General features: G+C 39.7%; 1 protein-coding gene across 2 annotated transcripts; it reads right to left on the bottom strand.

Annotated features, from left to right (window-relative positions):
* Window positions 1-1,679: 1,679 nt before the first annotated feature.
* ipo7 (importin 7) lies at window positions 1,680-16,405 on the bottom strand. Of its 2 annotated transcripts, none has more exons than XM_047363705.1 (25): window positions 16,192-16,405; window positions 13,468-13,549; window positions 12,073-12,226; window positions 11,807-11,965; window positions 11,562-11,718; window positions 11,366-11,455; window positions 11,156-11,250; window positions 10,983-11,067; window positions 10,753-10,887; window positions 10,224-10,323; window positions 10,059-10,135; window positions 9,843-9,959; window positions 8,138-8,227; window positions 7,882-8,047; window positions 7,639-7,799; window positions 7,318-7,446; window positions 6,170-6,236; window positions 5,905-6,030; window positions 5,686-5,783; window positions 5,128-5,223; window positions 4,774-4,994; window positions 4,434-4,642; window positions 4,123-4,326; window positions 3,885-4,001; window positions 1,680-2,734 (listed from the first exon to the last, which is right to left on the bottom strand). In XM_047363705.1, exons 1-25 carry the CDS (start codon window positions 16,273-16,275, stop codon window positions 2,637-2,639), a joined length of 3,117 nt encoding a protein of 1,038 aa, XP_047219661.1. In that variant the 5' UTR covers window positions 16,276-16,405; the 3' UTR covers window positions 1,680-2,636. The 2 variants fall into 2 exon arrangements, with proteins under 2 accessions (XP_047219661.1, XP_047219660.1); XM_047363704.1 differs by having other exon boundaries at window positions 4,123-4,329; window positions 16,192-16,404.
* Window positions 16,406-17,546: the final 1,141 nt, after the last annotated feature.

Below are 17,546 nucleotides of genomic sequence, written 5' to 3'. Positions count from 1 at the left end.
GAAGTGTGATGCACACTTCACGTGATGTGTAGTGGGTCAGGTTTTTGTTCTTATTATTCAAATATTGGCTGACATGTCCGGGTGAAGGAAATAATCAGCATCCTTAAAATGTGCTCAACGTTTTGATACAGTTTTAAACGTTTAGATTAAAATTCAAACAATTCTGCATTTTGTTTTATTTTTTAGGAAATCTTCCCGTCCTGGTGTTGTTCAATGAGCTTCTCCCGTCCAATATGAATCCGAACTTGATCAGCGCCATCTGCTGCTGTGAACTATTTCTGTAGCAGTGGGTTTGCATTTTGACTCAAGTTTGCAAAATAAATTATTATTTAGAGACGTGTGAAATGTATTATTTTCTATCTGAGGTTTTATTTGGATAAACCAGATTAAGAACCTATTTGTGTAACTCAAAGATGACGTGGGACTTTTATAAAGCGTCAAGATATCCAAATGGCCAAATCCAGGGATAGCTACTGCAAAATGTCCATTAAAAAGTACATACTTTTCCAGACTCAAGTGTATGTACTTTGTGTACTATTCTAGACATTTGATTACACATTTTCCAACGTGGGTTTCGTTGTTTGTTCCTCAAATTAAATAATTTGACACAATGTTGCAGCAAGATTCAGATGTTTGATCTGTCAAATTAAAAGATATAGGATGGAATTTACATATGAGTATAAAAAGCCTAAAAAGACAAAAATTCAAATTCATGCAATTGTTTTTCACTTACTGAAAGTCAGAAAATAATTTACTCTAATTATATAGTTTCCAGCACTGTGAAGGAATTCTACAAATCACTTATGTCCTGTTAATTAATGTTTATTGTCAGCTTGATTTAAGGCTCTTTATGTAATGTTAGCTGAAATCATAGAAACAAATACATGACATTATTACAGCCCTAGGTCAATTTAACTTTTGAATTTAAGTCTGTTCTCTGTGTATGAGTTAGACTGTGCCAGTACCGATCTGTCATTGGTTGTTCATCTTATGTGTTGCCGATTGGACAATTGTTTCTGCCACTGTGAACCAGCTTTGGAGCTGTTTAAATTAACAAACCACTTTTGGATGGAAGCAGCTTGCCTTTGTGTCTTCAGGTTTTTCGCGACTGCATGTGTTCAGTCACAACACCTTGTTTTTAATAGTCCTACCGTTTGGGTTCAGTACTTGGACACAGGCTCAGACACTAGTTTATTAACCCCTACACATGTAATGTTCTGTTTTTTTTTCTTAGTTCCAAGCCATCAAAACAACTCAAACCGTTATACCCATTGCTTCTTCCTCATGCATTTTCTCCTTCCACTTAACTTCTCATTTTCTGCTAAAATTAATTTTAGATTTTTATTAGCTGCAAACCATAATCTTCACAATTCACAAAAATTTTTCCTTTCCCTACTACATTTTTTCTTACCACTTAACTTTCCTTTTTCTGAGAAACAGAACTTGGGGTTTTCATTAGCTACAATCTTCAAAATTTAAGTAAATGCCTAAAACATCACTGTGTAATCAATGTTTTACTTTTTGATGGAATTACTAAAAAACTTGTATCATTTTTAAATTCACCTTTAAAGATAGAAAATGAGATCTGGTGACCTGAAACATCTAAACAATATGCAGGACTGTGACATCTTTAAATGATTAGATTCCTTAAGAATGATAAAATAAACAGTCAAAGATGATTCCCTTAGCTTCTTTTTTTTAATATGTTGTATATATAGATGGTTCATCCATACACCAACCAAAAGCTTGAGACCTTCACGATAAGTTGAATTGTACATGCTTCAACGATGTATCCAACAGCACTCCCAGTGCTGACAAAACACTCGTCGTGTAGCCATACTGAACACCAAAAGCATCCTCTCTTCCTGAAATTCATGTGTGCAACTGATTCACTCCAACCAGATGCATTGTTAATCAGCTGTTAACACCTGCAAAGTAACAAAGTTACAGCCTGTTTACCTCACGTTTTTAAATAGTTTTGAATTAAAAAAAAAAAATTTGCAGTCTGATACAGAAGGCTAGAAGACCTGAACAATATGAAAGTGCTAGTCATTAATTTACAGAGATCAGGTATCACATAGTAATATGAATTATCCAATATGCTACATATGAATACAGCTGTTGATACCTTACAAAAGCCTCTGGTCGTTTTTTCCAAGGCTGCTTGAAAAAAAAAAAAAAAAAAAATCAATAACCTTGGCTGGTGTGTACATAAACGTGTTTGTTTATGCCGAAAGTTACGCAGAATTAACCACTACCAATCGTATCACGGCCCCAGTGGTGATAATGAAATATTTTGTCCCATTATCAATTTTATTCCCCCCCCTTTTTGTTTCAGTGGGAAGAAAACACGAAGGAGTAGCTGTCTCAGGGCTCCAGCTGACAGCATTGTTCAGAGCTTCTTCTCTTGCATCGTGCTCAAGTTCTTGGTTTGGTTTCCTGAGCCATCGGTTGCATTTTAGTTGCTTTTCCGCCACATGTTCTGGTGCCATTTCCCATTAGACAGATTGAAGAAAGACTCAGAAGAACCAGTTCTGGGACTACTATTTAAGGGAACAACACAAGCTTTTTTTTCACTTCACTACAATCAGTCACAGAGTAATAAAAATTTAAAAAAAAAAAGTTGAATAGATGACTCAATTCATTCCTGGAGCCGTGCCTCCGAAGTTGAAAGTAGATGGCACCACTGGCGCTGTGAACTTGTACCCGCCGTGTTTCTCGATCATTTTGGACTCTGGAATAACATGAAAAGTAACATTGGTTTGAAATCAAAAGAAATCTTCCATTTTTAGCTTAAGACAGCTTTCATGCTCCCATGTAAAAAAAAAACAAAAAAAAAAAACAGGCTGCTCAAAGACAAATTGCTGGAAAACAGATGAGACTGATTGCAGGATTAGGAACATGAACTTTGTTACTCTGCAGTACCCAGTTCAGCCATTTATGGTGCTCTCTACTGCCCCCTATCATCAGCTTTGTACTTTCTTCTGAAAACACCATGACAGGCATGTTGATACATAACGGGAAGGTTAAAGCCCGGATGCAAGGTTCAGGAGCACAGTCAAATTTATGTTCAGCATATATCAGAAAATGTGATTAAAAAAAATATTTATAAAAAAACATAACTTCAGGGTTTCAGCAAATTATACATGTCACACTTTTCAATACTGTTTTCTACATTTTCATACATTTCGTTACATTTTAATATATAATGTAACTATTTGAGTAGAAAAAAAAGTCTGGTATATTATTTCCACAAGCAACAGTAAAAATGCCGTATGATTGAGAAGTGTGGTAATCGGCCATTTAACAATCTGAGCAGAGTCGGATAAGCTCTATTTAAAGTCTGAAAGAGGGGCGTTTAAAATAAATATATTAGAAGTGGAGGCCTAAAAAGTAGTCAGATTGCCTTATTTGGAATAAGTCATTCTATTTCTGGTCACTTTGATAAAAACTCAGATTTAATTTGGCAAAAAAATAAATAAAATGGCACCTCAACATAAACCACAGTAAAAACCCCTTTTCAGAATTCATCTTTTGGATAAAGGAATAACCAATGAAGTCTTTAAAAGCAAACATCTTTCACCTTACATGTATGGAAAACCCTTTAATTTATAATAAAATACTGATCACTTTATTTTTTAAATGGCATCTTTCACTATATTTTAACTTTTGTTTTATTTTTGCTCATCGGACACTTTCTAACCTCCGCATCAGTGGAAATAACTAGCAATAAAATACAAATGTATTTTTATCTGAAATATTAAACTGTCCAAACTGCTGACTGCAGAAAAAAAAAAAAAAAAAACAGGCGAAAGAAGTCATGCATGAATTGCTTTATTTTCAGACTTAGGCCCAGCGTTGGAGTTTTCTTAGCTGGCGCTCACCATGTGCTGCCCGCCTCTGGTCTGCAAGTGTGCCGATTTCCAGAAGCTGTTTGCGCTGCTCCTCGTCTAAGCTTTGCGTTAGAGCCTGGTACCATGCTGGGTCGCGGGTCTGGGTATCTATGGCAAGAGTGATGAGATCACAGATGGGTGAGCAACACAGCCCTGTTCTCTGCATTTAATCTGAAATCTTATATTTTAACACTGATTAAAGCGTTCCATCAACAGGTAGATCTCGTACTCTGTAGTATGGCTTTAAAGATCTGATACTCGTCCACTAGGTTATCTTCATCATCTACAGCTGTAGTGTAGCCCTCAAGTGCCGTCTCTTCGGCATCGTCCTCCTCCCAGTCTTCATCGTCTCCATCCTCTCCAGCATGCTTTGCGAGCATCTCCAGATACTCCTGGCCCTCCTCATCGATGTCGTCCTCATCGCTTCCCAGCTCTGCTACACCAGTTACAAATAAAATACATTTACAATACGGACTTCATGCCAGTTTACCTTGAAGGAAAACCTTGGAAAAAAGCTGACGCAACAGAGAAAACACTCACCAGTGTCATCCTCTTCTTCCCCATCTTCGTCATCATCGTCTTCTTCATTCTCATGCTCTGCTCGACAGGCGTACGCCCTCTTGAGGCCGTTGAACAGAAGGATGGCTGCGGGAAGAAGCTGCCCGCCCACCTGGTTGACTGCCTGAGGTCTGTGATCGAGGTCGATGAGAGCGCAGAGTCCCAGAATGCACATCTTCCTGTCGTGGAGGCTGGTAAATAAACAGGAATAATTAGTCAAAGCTACAAAATTTAACAAAGATCCCTGCCTCTTTATTTTATTTCACAACGACTCGAACCAAAGCTGTAATCTGCAATATGAATCGCGACATTAAGTTCGTACCCAAGGAAGCAGTCAACATCTTTCAGCCACTGGGTTATGAAGTGGTTGGTGATTGGCTCAGTGCTGTTGGGAAAGCGAAGATTCTCCAGAGTGTTGAGGAGAAGAGAGGGGCTGTAATAGAGAGCAGCGATGGCCACCTGCAGACACATGGTCCTCAGCTCGCTGGTCTTTACCTCCCGCGTCAGACGCTCCAACGCCGTGCCAACAAACAGGGGTACAACCTGCACCCAGGAAGTTTTCACGTTTAAATGAAAACTATGGCATGACTTTCTATGCTAGACAGTAATACTGACATCCTGGTAGCTTAGCTGTGGGAAATGTACAAAAACAAACAAGTGTTTATCCAAGCCTGACCTGATCAATGCCGCGGCCTTTGCACTGCAGAATGATCACCTCCAGGATCTTAGCAGCATGGGACTCTGGATCTTCACCTGGATCACCTGTCAGGACCTGCACCAAATCCACAAAGGGATTTATGTATTTATGGCTTTCCACAAATATATAAATAACCATCTGGGTTCCTGAACCTTTTATGTTTTTTCAACTTTCTTTTGCAAAGCTTTGGCTGTGTTGATGCATTTTTTGAGTGAATGTTAATTTTTTTAAATCATGTTTTTCCACATCCTTTAAAAAAAAAAAAAAAAAGACAATTTGATTTGATCAAAATCAATGTTGCTGCTGATTTTTGACACTTGGACAACAGGCTAGGCAGTTGAAAGCTGAGAAAATGTATGAATTTATTATGTCTGGTGGAACTATTGGTGGAATCAATTAATTAATTACCAAAACGTATGTTTGCATAATAATCCTAAGGCAATATTTAAAAAAATAAAATAAAAGCATGTTTTTGTTTTTCACAAGTTTAGTACAAATGAAGGGAAACCCAAGGGACAAAGAAGCTGCACCATTTACCTTCTTGCACATGCTATAGATGATCTCCAGGTATTTGGTGTCAGACAAGAGGGTGTCTGTATCCACTGTGATGTAGTTGTGAAGGAGAGGCACCATATCTACAGAAAAACATTTTCGCTTGTTACCCTGAATGGTTTTACTGCATTTAGAAGTCTTAATGCCATACTAAACACATCTCTCTTCTAATATGGAAGTAAATGCTTTCTTCAGTGTCTGTACCTGTAAAGTAATCAAATCCATCTTGCTGGAAGACTTCGTACAGAAGTGGAAGAAGCTGCCACATCTGTGGCGACACCTGCTGGCAGGTCAAGCTATGAGCCAGGGACAGGATCTCCTCGTAAAATTCTGAGAACAGAAAGGAGCAGAGAATTACTGGATACATACCCTCCCTGTTTATAGTCATCGGGTTACTTTCAAGCTGGCAGAGTTATTGCACAACATGCATGTGGAGTGGGAAATCTCGGGGTGAACCACTTCTGCTTACCCAGAACGTGCTGCTGCAGGACAGTGCCGATCACCTGCAGACAGATGCCCTCCAGCTGTTGGGTGATCTGCAACGCCACAAGTTGAAGTTGATAAAGATTTTATCCATGCATAAAGTTTAACACACAAGCTGAAAATTAAACTAATACCATCAAAAAGGATAAGTGTTAAAGGAGCTTGTTGTACAGCGTGCAACATGCAAGCATATTAATGGAAGATTGAGTGGATGGGAAAAAATGTGGACCAGCAACATCTATAACTCACAGCCTAGAGCAAATTGTGAATCAAAACCCTCGTACGGGCTTGGGGGAGATTGACTATGGTCTAAGTGTGTCTCAACACCAGGAACGCAACAGTTGTAGCCCTTCTCCTGGACACATCTGCGTGTGATGGCTCTTGAAGGGCTGACTCCAGCTGCAGTCCACGTCTTGTGAATCTCCCTCACACTCGGCTCTCAAAGTTGCACGTATTACTTTTACACCCTTTTTCCTGCCACATTCTTGGTATCTGTCCAACTTTCGATTCTCAGAGAAACTGAATTTTAGGTTTTCATTCGCTGTAGGCCATAATTATCAAAATTAACAGAAATAAACACTTAAAACAGACACTCTGAGTGATGAACCTGTGTAAAACATGTTTAGGTTTTAGATTAAATTACTGAAATAAATGAACTTTTCAATATATATTCTAATTTATTGAGATGGACTAAATACTTCAATATTTCTTTCTTTCTTGCATGAATAATAAGGGTCTTCATCCACATGGGATAAAACGCACTAAATTACTTAGTCCAACATAAATAAATGCACCAAACATGTTCAGCATCATATTCTCAGGTACAGAGCCATTATGCAATCACAAAACCTCAAATTGGATGGTCAAAATGTTGGAGTACTTTGGCTTCGAGTACCAGGAGTGCATCAGCAGACATGGTGGCAGTGTGCCCCAGCACTATTTCTAGCATCTGCCTCAGCTTGTGAGTCATTCTGAACATGGTGAGAGTAGAGCCTGTTCCCAGGAGTTGGTGGGTGGTGCAACCGTGTTGGCAGGAACTCTGTAGCAGACCGGAGCTGATTTCCCCTCATGAAGTGGCAGGGAGCTGAGCGATCAGAACGCATCCATGTGTGGGTTTGCGGCGATGCTGCTTACCTCTTTGTGGTCCTCCACCACACTTAGCAATGTGTCGATGGTGTTGAGGATGCCCATGGCCGTCACTGCCTTATCATCGCCTCCCTCCTCATCAGGCCCAGTCTGAATCACCTGGTTGAACGTCATTGCCTGCCAAAGAGCAGATAAAAACATTTCTATGTTGGGGAGAGATTCGGACACAGGAGATCAGACAGTTTCTTTTCATTTTTATACTGATAACATCTTTCTTTCTGAACTCAATCTTAAATAATGTGATAAAGCTCTAATTGGGAGAGTGGAAGTTGCGTTCTAACTTATATTATCTGAGTCGGCGCCACTCACCAAGTGCTGTGTCATCTCCACAGCAATAGGAGTGACCTCCTCGCTGTATTCGCAGATCATCTTTTGAATGACGTTGGTGAGGTCATCATTCTCCGTTTCCCTGACGATGTGCAGGAGAGCCTGCATCACCGGTCGAATGAAGGAAGCAATATATTCTTTGGCTGAAAAAAGAAAATATAGATGTACAAGTTTTTTTTATTAAATAAGCCAGTTGTGCAATTACTTGAGCAAAGCCAGCCTCACCTTTCTCCTGGTTGCTGATGAGAACTTGCAGAGCGATGGCAGCCTCCACCTTCACTGGCATCTCATTGTCATTGATGAGGCAGTGCTGGGTCAGCTCAAGAGCTGTCTGTAGGTTCTGATCGCTTTTGAACTTCACCTCGCAGAAGTAATGCAGCACCCAGCAAGCCTTTTAAGAAACAAATTGAGAAAACTTGGTTTAGAAAGCCGAAAGTTTTTTTAATTGAAGAAAACCTCAAATCTGGTGATCTGCACTCACTCTGGCTCTCATGTAGCCCAGTTCACTGCGGAATAGGGGGAAGACGTGATTCTGCAGCATGATCTCCATCTGGTCTTTGTAGATCTTTTTCTGTGCAACAAGAAATGATAATGTTTAACCTGTACAAAAAACGATGCTAAATTTGTGGTTGCCATGTTGGGTTTTAGGTAGTGTACAAAGTTTTAGGATGGACTTTTAAATAAATCAACAATGTCCATCTTGCCACACAGCTGATTGTCCCAGAGAAACTGTTGTTTGCCTTTGTTATGAATCGTTTCATGATTATTTCATCATGCCATGCTTCCAGCAATGTTCTAATATAGGATTATGAGGTGCAGAAACGTACTGTGATTTTAAATGCTATGCATTTTTAGCAAAAAAAAAAAAAGGGTGGGAACCTGAACAAATTTTTCACTTCCATTATTTTTCCGAGATATAAACTGTGTTCGAACAAATTCATGAAACAGGGCTGTTTAGATTGACATTTTAGTGAATTTTAATATTTCGAACCAAAATACCAAGTTTGTCTATTAAAATTACAAAGCGAGGAAATTTTAGCAGAACACAAATACACATGGGGCGCAACTACCTACTTCTGAGGGGTATGCAGACACTTTACTGACATTAATGTCGTCACTGGTCTCCTCTAAAGCAGATGCCATCTCTGACCTCATGTCTGTTTCCTTCACCCCTTGCCTGTGTTCTTCTTTGTTAAGTCACACTGTCAAACAAGCCTTATTTAATAGCTTTAAAAAAATGACACATCTTGCAATGTAAATAAAAGAAATAATAAAAATGAATTACGTGCCATTACGTGTCTGTTTCCATGTTTTTAAAAAAAAATACTGCTGTCAAACCACATATAAAGGCATGACATTTTAAATGATATCCTTGTTGGATATCAGTGATTGGACGCTGCATCTGATCAATTATCAGATACAACACAACAGCACTGTAGTGTTATATCCGAGTGAAGACATTTAAACTCCCAAGTTCTATAATTTATCTGTTTTATAATTCACCATTTAGTTAAACAAATGATTACTGTCTGAACAACTAAATAACCACAAACAAGTTCCTTTATTTTTCTTGTGATGATCTGTTATATTGTAAATACTAATCAGCACACATTTGCAAGACAACAACAACGTGTCATTTTATTAGTAGCTTTATCTAACCTGAATATTTACAAGCCTTCTCTTGATAGACTGACACAACTTACCTACTGTCTTTCACCCACTTTGAAAAGCTTTTTTTTCTCCCATCCCTACAACATCTTTATCCTTCTCCCTCTTCCGTTTCCTGAGACCTTTTTCTGCCTATCCATCTTCAGCTCCCTGTCATCAAATGGCTACACGCGGTCCAGCACGTCCTCGAGGAGGCGCGCACTGGAGTGCCTATAGTGCGTGTATGTGTGTGGGGTGGCCCACAGGAGGGGATGTGAAGGACCAGAGGGGCACATATTCAGTGACGAGCTTCTGTTATTGATATCATTTGCACATGCGCAAACAGTTGTTAAATATCCAAAATGCAGACTAGATATAATTTTTCCGCCACGCTTTGGCGCCCCCTCTTGTGCGGGGCCCCCCCCAAGCGCATTCATATAGTGCATATCCACTTTTTGCACCACTGAATAGACATCAGGATATATTAAAAGGAAGTAGAAGACATCAGCTTTGAAGGATATCATGCAAAGTCAGCTTACTTTCAGCAGGATTTCAGCTAGAGAGCCTATCATATGAAGGGCGCCATCCTTTTTCCTGGGGTCACAACTGGGATCAGTGAGAATCTGGTAGCAGAAGCCCATTGTCTTTTGCAGTACCTAAAAAACGCGGCAAGTTCAGAATTTGATCTATGAAGACAGAAATAGAATTAACAGGTCTGAGTATTGAGAGAAAGAAACAATTTAGATTTCACGCACTTCTTTCCTCTTGTTGCAGGCAGTGAAGAGCAACGTCTGGGCAGCTGTGGTTGGAGAGATGAAGTCCTCAAACACATCTATTAGAAGATGGCACATGTTAGAGAAACTGTTAATCATTGCATTTGCACTAAATTCCTTTGGGATTACGGGCACGGGTTTCCCCACCGAACTTCATGCGGATGTACTCGTACGGATCCTCCTGCCAAAGCTCCTCGTCGGAATCTGTGTAACACATGAGGGGGAAAACCACGTCCTGAATGATGCCCTGGAAAACAAGAGCAACAATCAAGAGATTTAGCGCCACACAGAACGGAGACGAGCTGTGGGTGAACACAGTTTCAGTCACTTATCAGTAAAACAAAGTATCACAATACAGTTTGCATCCAGCAAACAGTTGATAAATGCTTACGCAGTCATTGCAATGTGAACGTGTGCAGAACATCGCAATCGCAAAGGACTGCATGAATGCAATATCATGTCCCATGCTTTTCAACTCTGTTTGCCAATTACATATTTGGTCTCTTGGATGGACTTTTACTGTCCACACCTGATCTAGAGTTTGGTGACCAGGACACTTGTCACGGGGACATTTGGATGATGGATAAGTCAAACGGTAGGAACGGAAAATACAAAAAATCTGAGTTAAGTCCTGTAGCCCTGGTTTACGAGATGTTTAAATAAGCTGCATTGGTACCTGAATGTGTGGTTTGAGGTTTTTCCATGTCAGAGCATGTGCGATTCCTTGGTTGATGAAGTTAAGTGTCTGTTGGAGAACTCTGGGAGCAACATATTGCTTTTCCTTGTACTGGTATAAGACTTTCAGCAGCACCTATGAAACACATCCACAAAAACAAGACGACTTCTTTGCACCAGGCTCTCATACAGTACCGTTTACTTTAGCTGGTTGCAGTTTGGCATTTTTACCTGCTGGGCAGCCACTGCATGTTCCTTCAGGAAAAGTTCAGCAAACTCTGCGTACTCTTTGGTTGTGTTACCAGGACTTCCATACCTGCAGACGAGGTTGAAACGAGGTTTGGTGAATAATTCTGTAATATTTTAGATAGCAGGTTAAGAAATCGTTACAGGATTTTTTTTACCTCTCAAACAGTCGAGCCAAAATGTGAAGGGCCCATTTCTTACATTTCCACCAAGGCAGCTCAATGCGCTCATCTTCATCTACACTCATCGTCTCCTGCACAGATAACATTAGCGTTCTCATGCAAGATTTGTTATTTATTTTTTAAAAGCAGACTTGATTTTTTTTTAACATTATATTAAAGCAGTTGTGATCCGTTCTGTCTTCTTACTAGGGGCACGTCTCTGTCCACCACTGTCTTCAGAATCTCCATCCACTCTGCCATAATCTGCCTGTTGATGAGCTCCAGAGGGAGGTTATACTGGGGAGAGAACACAGACTGACTTTAAAAATATCCAATCCACGGACCAAAAAACTGACTTCAAGTCAACACCGTTTGTGCTGCTTAAACTCGGATCCAACTGTACCTGAAAGAGAGCGTAGAGAATTTTGAAAATCTGTTTCTGAATGAGGACAGAATCGTTTGAGTGGTCCGGGAGCAGCTGGATGAAGCGGTCCTTCAGCATGGGCATGAAGATGTGCATGGCTGCCACGAGAGGCTGTCTTTCTTCTGGCTTCTTATATCTGAGTCAAACACGAGCGCAGTGTTAATTCTGCCACAAACCCGGCTCAGAGAGAACACAAACACCAAGGATCGAGAGCCTTGACTCACTCGTAGTTTTTGACGAGTTGGTACAAGCAGAGCAGGATGCCCAGCCAACTTGAACTGTTGTCTGACTGCAGGTAGAAGCCGACCTTGTCCACGATGCCCGTCCACTTGCCGGGGTAGTCGTGCTTGATCATGTGGTGAACACACGTTGTCAGCTGGACTCTGGTAGTGCAGAATTAGAAAGAAACAAGATGGATGGATGATAGAAAATAAATAAATAAAAATCTGAGCTCCTTCAGCCTAAATGAGCCAGCAGGGTCTGTAGTTACCTGATGCGATCAGGGGAATGGATGATTGCCTCTACTATGTTTTCTCGAATAAACGTCCTGTCTTCCTCTGGGATGTTATTAACGGGTGGCTCTGTCCCTGCAACCTCTCCATCACTCCAGTGCTGGATGATCTTGTTCTTAAGGTAAATCACGCCTACAAAGAGAAGGAACACAACAATCAGGCCTTCACAGCACTTTCAAACAAAAGAATTAAATCTGAAGACAACCACCAGATCCTACTCCACAGTGCCTTTTTAAGAGCAGTTGTACAAATTCAGAAGAACCAACAGTCTAATTTCTGGAGAAATAAACTCTTCCCTCTGCGGCTGGGTGGTTCTGAATGTGACACCAACGTGAGCCCGCCTCGCCTATACAATGTGCGGCTGCGCTCAGTTGCGTGACACATGGGGAGAGGCATTTGACAAAGCAAAGAAGAGAGAGCAGACGTCAGAGTGCTGACACACATGTCTCCACCGCTGGTGATAATAATCCAGCCCATCGAGGCTGACAAACCATAAAACCCCCACCCCACCTCCCCTTCCATTCACCTCCAACCAGTACAGCACAAAGAACCTGTCATTCAAAGTCACAAATATTTCATATGAAATCAAGATAAATGAGAACAACTAAAAAGTCCAATGTGCATCAGCTTTCAGTTTTAATATAAAAAGAATCCCCTATGAGGAAACGTCAACAACCTGAAATGCAAGGACTCTGCTTACAATCTGATTTATTTTTGTGATTATTCTAAGAGCTCCCATACAGCCTGGAGATGCTGTTCTTCCATTCAGCCCCAACCGCCGTCACATTTCGTCCACAAGGGTAATTCACTACATCTGCCCTAAAGGTAGACCTACAAATATCTACAAATGTGTGAGAATGGGGGAAATTAATCTGTTTTAACTACAAATTTTAAACATACATTATTCTCTCCATTCAGCAGCATGAGTTTAAATCACAACAGATTAGATTTACCTAGCACGGTTTGTGTGCCCAACTTCAGGAAGGCTCTTTAACCTCATAAAACCACCATGACTCATACCAATGCCAATATATACCTTCTAATTAGGCCAGCGTTCACAAAAACATTGATCTTGTTGGATAATATTTTTAATTGAATCAAAGATGTAAGTCATCATGTTCAAGTTAAATCAAATGTAAAGTTTTCAAATAAAAGAAATCATTGTTTTTATCCTCAGGCGACCTGATCGAAACGTAAAACCTTGCCCGGATGGTAGGCAGGTACTGCAAAGTTTTGAGTAGCCATTTCGTTCAGTTATTTCACAAATACATGTGTGAATTTGTGAGCATGCCTCACACCGCTGAATGGCATTTGCAGCATATGCTGAGTTGGCTTCTGTTTTGTCTTAAACAGTAAGCAGAATACAGGCTCACCTGCTTGCCTAACCGGCAAATCCAGCTGATCAGTCATGGTGACACGCAGCAGAGTGGACATGAAGTTTACCTGGGTATGAGCCTGTAAATAAGATCAAAAACGGCCAATTAGAATGCAGACATAAACATTCATGTGATCTTAAAATCCCACAACCTTTAGATATACAGCCCAGCAGTTCTGATTCATACCGGTTGTGATTTTCCCAAAGCAACTTAGAACGAGGGTGCAAACAAAGACAAGCTGAATATGTGTAAAAAATAAGCTGTGCATGATGCTTATTCTTGCATACACTGTTACTGAGCAACTAAAAATAAAACAGGATATGCCCAATTGTCTGAGCTTAAACAGCATTATAAATATAGAAATAAAAAGCTGTGTAATTGCTTCTTAAAAAATGTATAACAAACAAATTAATTCATGTTATACATTCATACAAAAAACACATAAAAAACCATTAATTGCATTAGATAAGTTATGATTGGGAAAGTTTCTCTTTAATCCAAACATAAGCATTTAGCACAAAGACAGCAAATGAATAAAACAATTGTGCATAAGAACAACAGCTGCTCTGTGGCAGATAAAGTTGATGCATGCAGGGTACAAAAAGACCAAGTATCTACAAATACAGTGGTATGCCAAGCTCTCTGCAATAAATATAACTCAATAAGCATCAGTAAATTCTTCCAGTCTCTTTGCAGCTTCTCCATTTCCAACCTTTTCTGGAATCAGATAGACCGAATCCCAATTCCTTCCCAAATAAATTACTGCAGTTTATGTTACTTTTTATTAACTTATTTTATTTGGTTTCTGGAGGTTATCCTAAACCTGAAAGCCCAGCTTTGGGAACCACTAGTTTGATGCACCATACATCACCGGATTATTTAACTAGTAGTGTTTCATTAAAAAGTCAAAGGGTATGAATGGACATATGTTCTGTAGACAATTTATTTAAACATGAAACAAAAAGGCTGAGCCGGAAGCCAACAGTGTTCTCTCAGCTGCGCTATTCAAGTGAACCATCGCCATCAGTGCTTATGTGGGTGTACAGGAAGAAAAAAGAAAAAAAAAAACTTGCCCCGAGCACTGCCAAAAATACACTTGAGATGTTTGACTAAGTAGAGCAAAACACCATGAACATTCATCATAATTTCAATTACTGTTTTGATAGGAGTCATAAAACTATTGTTGTACATATCAGAGGCTAAAGCATGACAACCAATAAAGACAATTAGATTTTTAACACTTTTTTGTAAATAGAACATGGATCTATTTTGTAAGATGGAGTCTTTAAAAAATAGTCTGAGGCCAGAGTGGTGTTAGAGGCATCAAGATGTTTTTGGAAAACCTACACTCCAGTTGTTTACATCTTAAGTTTCTGATCCACCGATAAAGTTTCAAATAGTATTTTCACCCTTTGCCGTTTAATAGCATCAAAACTAGGGCTGATTAACTGATTAGCAAAATAACTGTTAGTTGCAGCCCTAATCAAAACATTAATCCCCCAAGTTTGTGGAATATTTGAGAACAACCTTTTTCCATGTGTCTCCTGGGATTTCTGGACTATTCCTTTCTACCACCATTCCCCAGGTCCAAAACTCAGTTATCTTGCCATGACTGGGATCATTATTAAAAAAAAAACATCTATATACCAGCTGGGTACTCTTACAAAGCCAATGTTTTGTTTAGAAAGCTGGTGCACTTTGTGTTTTGCTCTAGAATGTCTTAATAACTTGATATGTAATCATCATCAATATTATTATTATTATTATTATTATTATTGAATAACCACCACAGTCTGTGATGGCCGTGGGAATATCAGGCTTAGATCCAAGTCATCAAGACAGGTAAAGCCACATAACTTTTATTACAAGCTCTAGTTCGCCTTCTCCACAGGACAGTTTTATAAACATTCATATCGATAGCCTCATAGCATAAATGCCCAGGTCATGACTTTGAGGCTAACGATTCAGATTAAAGTAGGACATTTAAACGGGCGGTTAATGGCAAACAACGGGCCAAGTGGGTGAACTTTAACCCTGAGCTGGCGTATAGTTGTCTAATATATAAAGCAACTACGTGTTCACCAATAACGTGATTAGAGAAACTAAGAAGATCTTTATTATGGACAGTGCCGTTTTCATTTTGTGTCCATCTTCGAGCATATCACAGTGACACGTGAGCAGGAGAAGCAGCTCTGTAGCGGAGCTAGCTGATATTAGCAGCACAGCTAACCTCCCTGCTGATGATACCCTAGACTAGGAATTGTCCGAAGATTCTCACAACCTTATTTGTTACCAGATAACCCAAGTGTATGATTTGGAGGTTATGGGATGGGGTCTGACACAATTTTAACTGTATCAAAACAGAATGTGGCAATATAGATCGCCCGCACTCCGCACCAGAAACTGGTTAGCTTGTTTAGCACTAGCAATACAACTGGCTTCAGATGAAGCTAGTAGCGGTTCCTGTCATCGCCATTAAAAAAAAAAAAAAAAAAAAGCTTCTTAGTTTGTGGATGTAGCGATAAACTGACAACATATAAGACCGTGGTAATACACAGTAAACGAGCCGACAGAGTTTTCAAGCTTGATATGTCAAGCTAGCGATAGCCCAGCCCGGTGCGTGTGATCGCTGCATCTTTATGTTTGTGGACGGCCGAGGCCCGAGCTTAGAACCGCGCCACAAACCGACATCACCGTGAACAGCTAACCTCAACTTTTTACCTCGTTCAGCTGTCGCTCCGCGGCCTCCCGCAGGTTGGGGTCCATCGTCCCCCGAAGGGCCTCGACCAAACACTCGGGATCCATCGCGAAAACTGTGCTTGCGGCTCGGATTGTAATACTTCAAAGGGGTATCAGTTCCCAGTCACTGCGCACATGGACGCACGGCTCTCCGGTTACCCGGCGCGAAAGGAAGCAGTGAATGAAGTACCCGGATAGATCAGCGCCAAATTTGTGCAACACGAACATCCGACTGCAGCTGCAGCAATGTGGGAGTTGTAGTTTAGATTGGAAATGTGGCTAACATATTAATTCAGTAACACGTTTAGTTATATTTACTTATAGTATTCTGTATACTACTAAAGGTCATTTCAGACGTTTTAAATTCTTGATATTTACCAATCAAACCTTTATCTGATAAGATGATTTTTGCGTTACTCTACTGAACTTTGGACTGCAGCCTTTAGGCATCTACCTCCAGCTATTTTAGGTGGAATGAGCTCCTTATCATCGCTCCGCTCTAAAAACTCCCATTGGATGTTTCTGTGGATTGTGAAATGAAATGTTCCATGTGGGGGAACTTTTAAAGACATTTCTTGAAGTCAAATCAAATACAAAAATGATAACATATAATTGTAATAATTATTGCATGTTACATTTGGCTACAGTGCTTGCCAGAATTATTGTAATTTTTATAAAGACACGTAAAAAACTTGAAGTAAATGTATTTATTATTGAGATAGTACAACCACACTAAACTCTTTTGAAAAATCATCTATGGCAAATGTGTTTGTGGGAGTTGTAGTTTAGATTGGAAATGTGGCTAACATATTAATTCAGTAACACGTTTAGTTATATTTACTTATAGTATTCTGTATACTACTAAAGGTCATTTCAGACGTTTTAAATTCTTGATATTTACCAATCAAACCTTTATCTGATAAGATGATTGTTGCGTTACTCTACTGAACTTTGGACTGCAGCCTTTAGGCATCTACCTCCAGCTATTTTAGGTGGAATGAGCTCCTAATCATCGCTCCGCTCTAAAAACTCCCATTGGATGTTTCTGTGGATTGTGAAATGAAATGTTCCATGTGGTGGAACTTTTAAAGACATTTCTTGAAGTCAAATCAAATACAAAAATGATAACATATAATTATTGCATGTTACATTTGGCTACAGTGCTTGCCAGAATTATTGTAATTTGTTATAAAGATATGTAAAAAACTTGAAGTAAATGTATTTATTATTGAGATAGTACAACCACACTAAACTCTTTTGAAAAATCATCTATGGCAAATGTGTTTGTGGGAGTTGTAGTTTAGATTGGAAATGTGGCTAACATATTAATTCAGTAA

Source organism: Girardinichthys multiradiatus, chromosome 4, assembly GCF_021462225.1.
Source record: "Girardinichthys multiradiatus isolate DD_20200921_A chromosome 4, DD_fGirMul_XY1, whole genome shotgun sequence".
NCBI lineage: Eukaryota > Metazoa > Chordata > Actinopteri > Cyprinodontiformes > Goodeidae > Girardinichthys > Girardinichthys multiradiatus.
This window is presented reverse-complemented; position numbering and strand designations above follow the sequence as displayed.

What these genes read in the sequence shown, in the direction of transcription:
- ipo7 (XM_047363704.1), bottom strand. Translation starts at nt 16,275, where the DNA reads ATGGATCCCGAGTGTTTGGTCGAGGCCCTTCGGGGGACGATGGACCCC. An exon ending in CGGAGCGACAGCTGAACGAG is followed by an intron (nt 13,550 to 16,191) that starts GTAAAAAGTTGA and finishes TCTTATTTACAG; the next exon opens with GCTCATACCCAGGTAAACTT. An exon ending in GTACATCCGCATGAAGTTCG is followed by an intron (nt 10,136 to 10,223) that starts GTGGGGAAACCC and finishes ATCTTCTAATAG; the next exon opens with ATGTGTTTGAGGACTTCATC.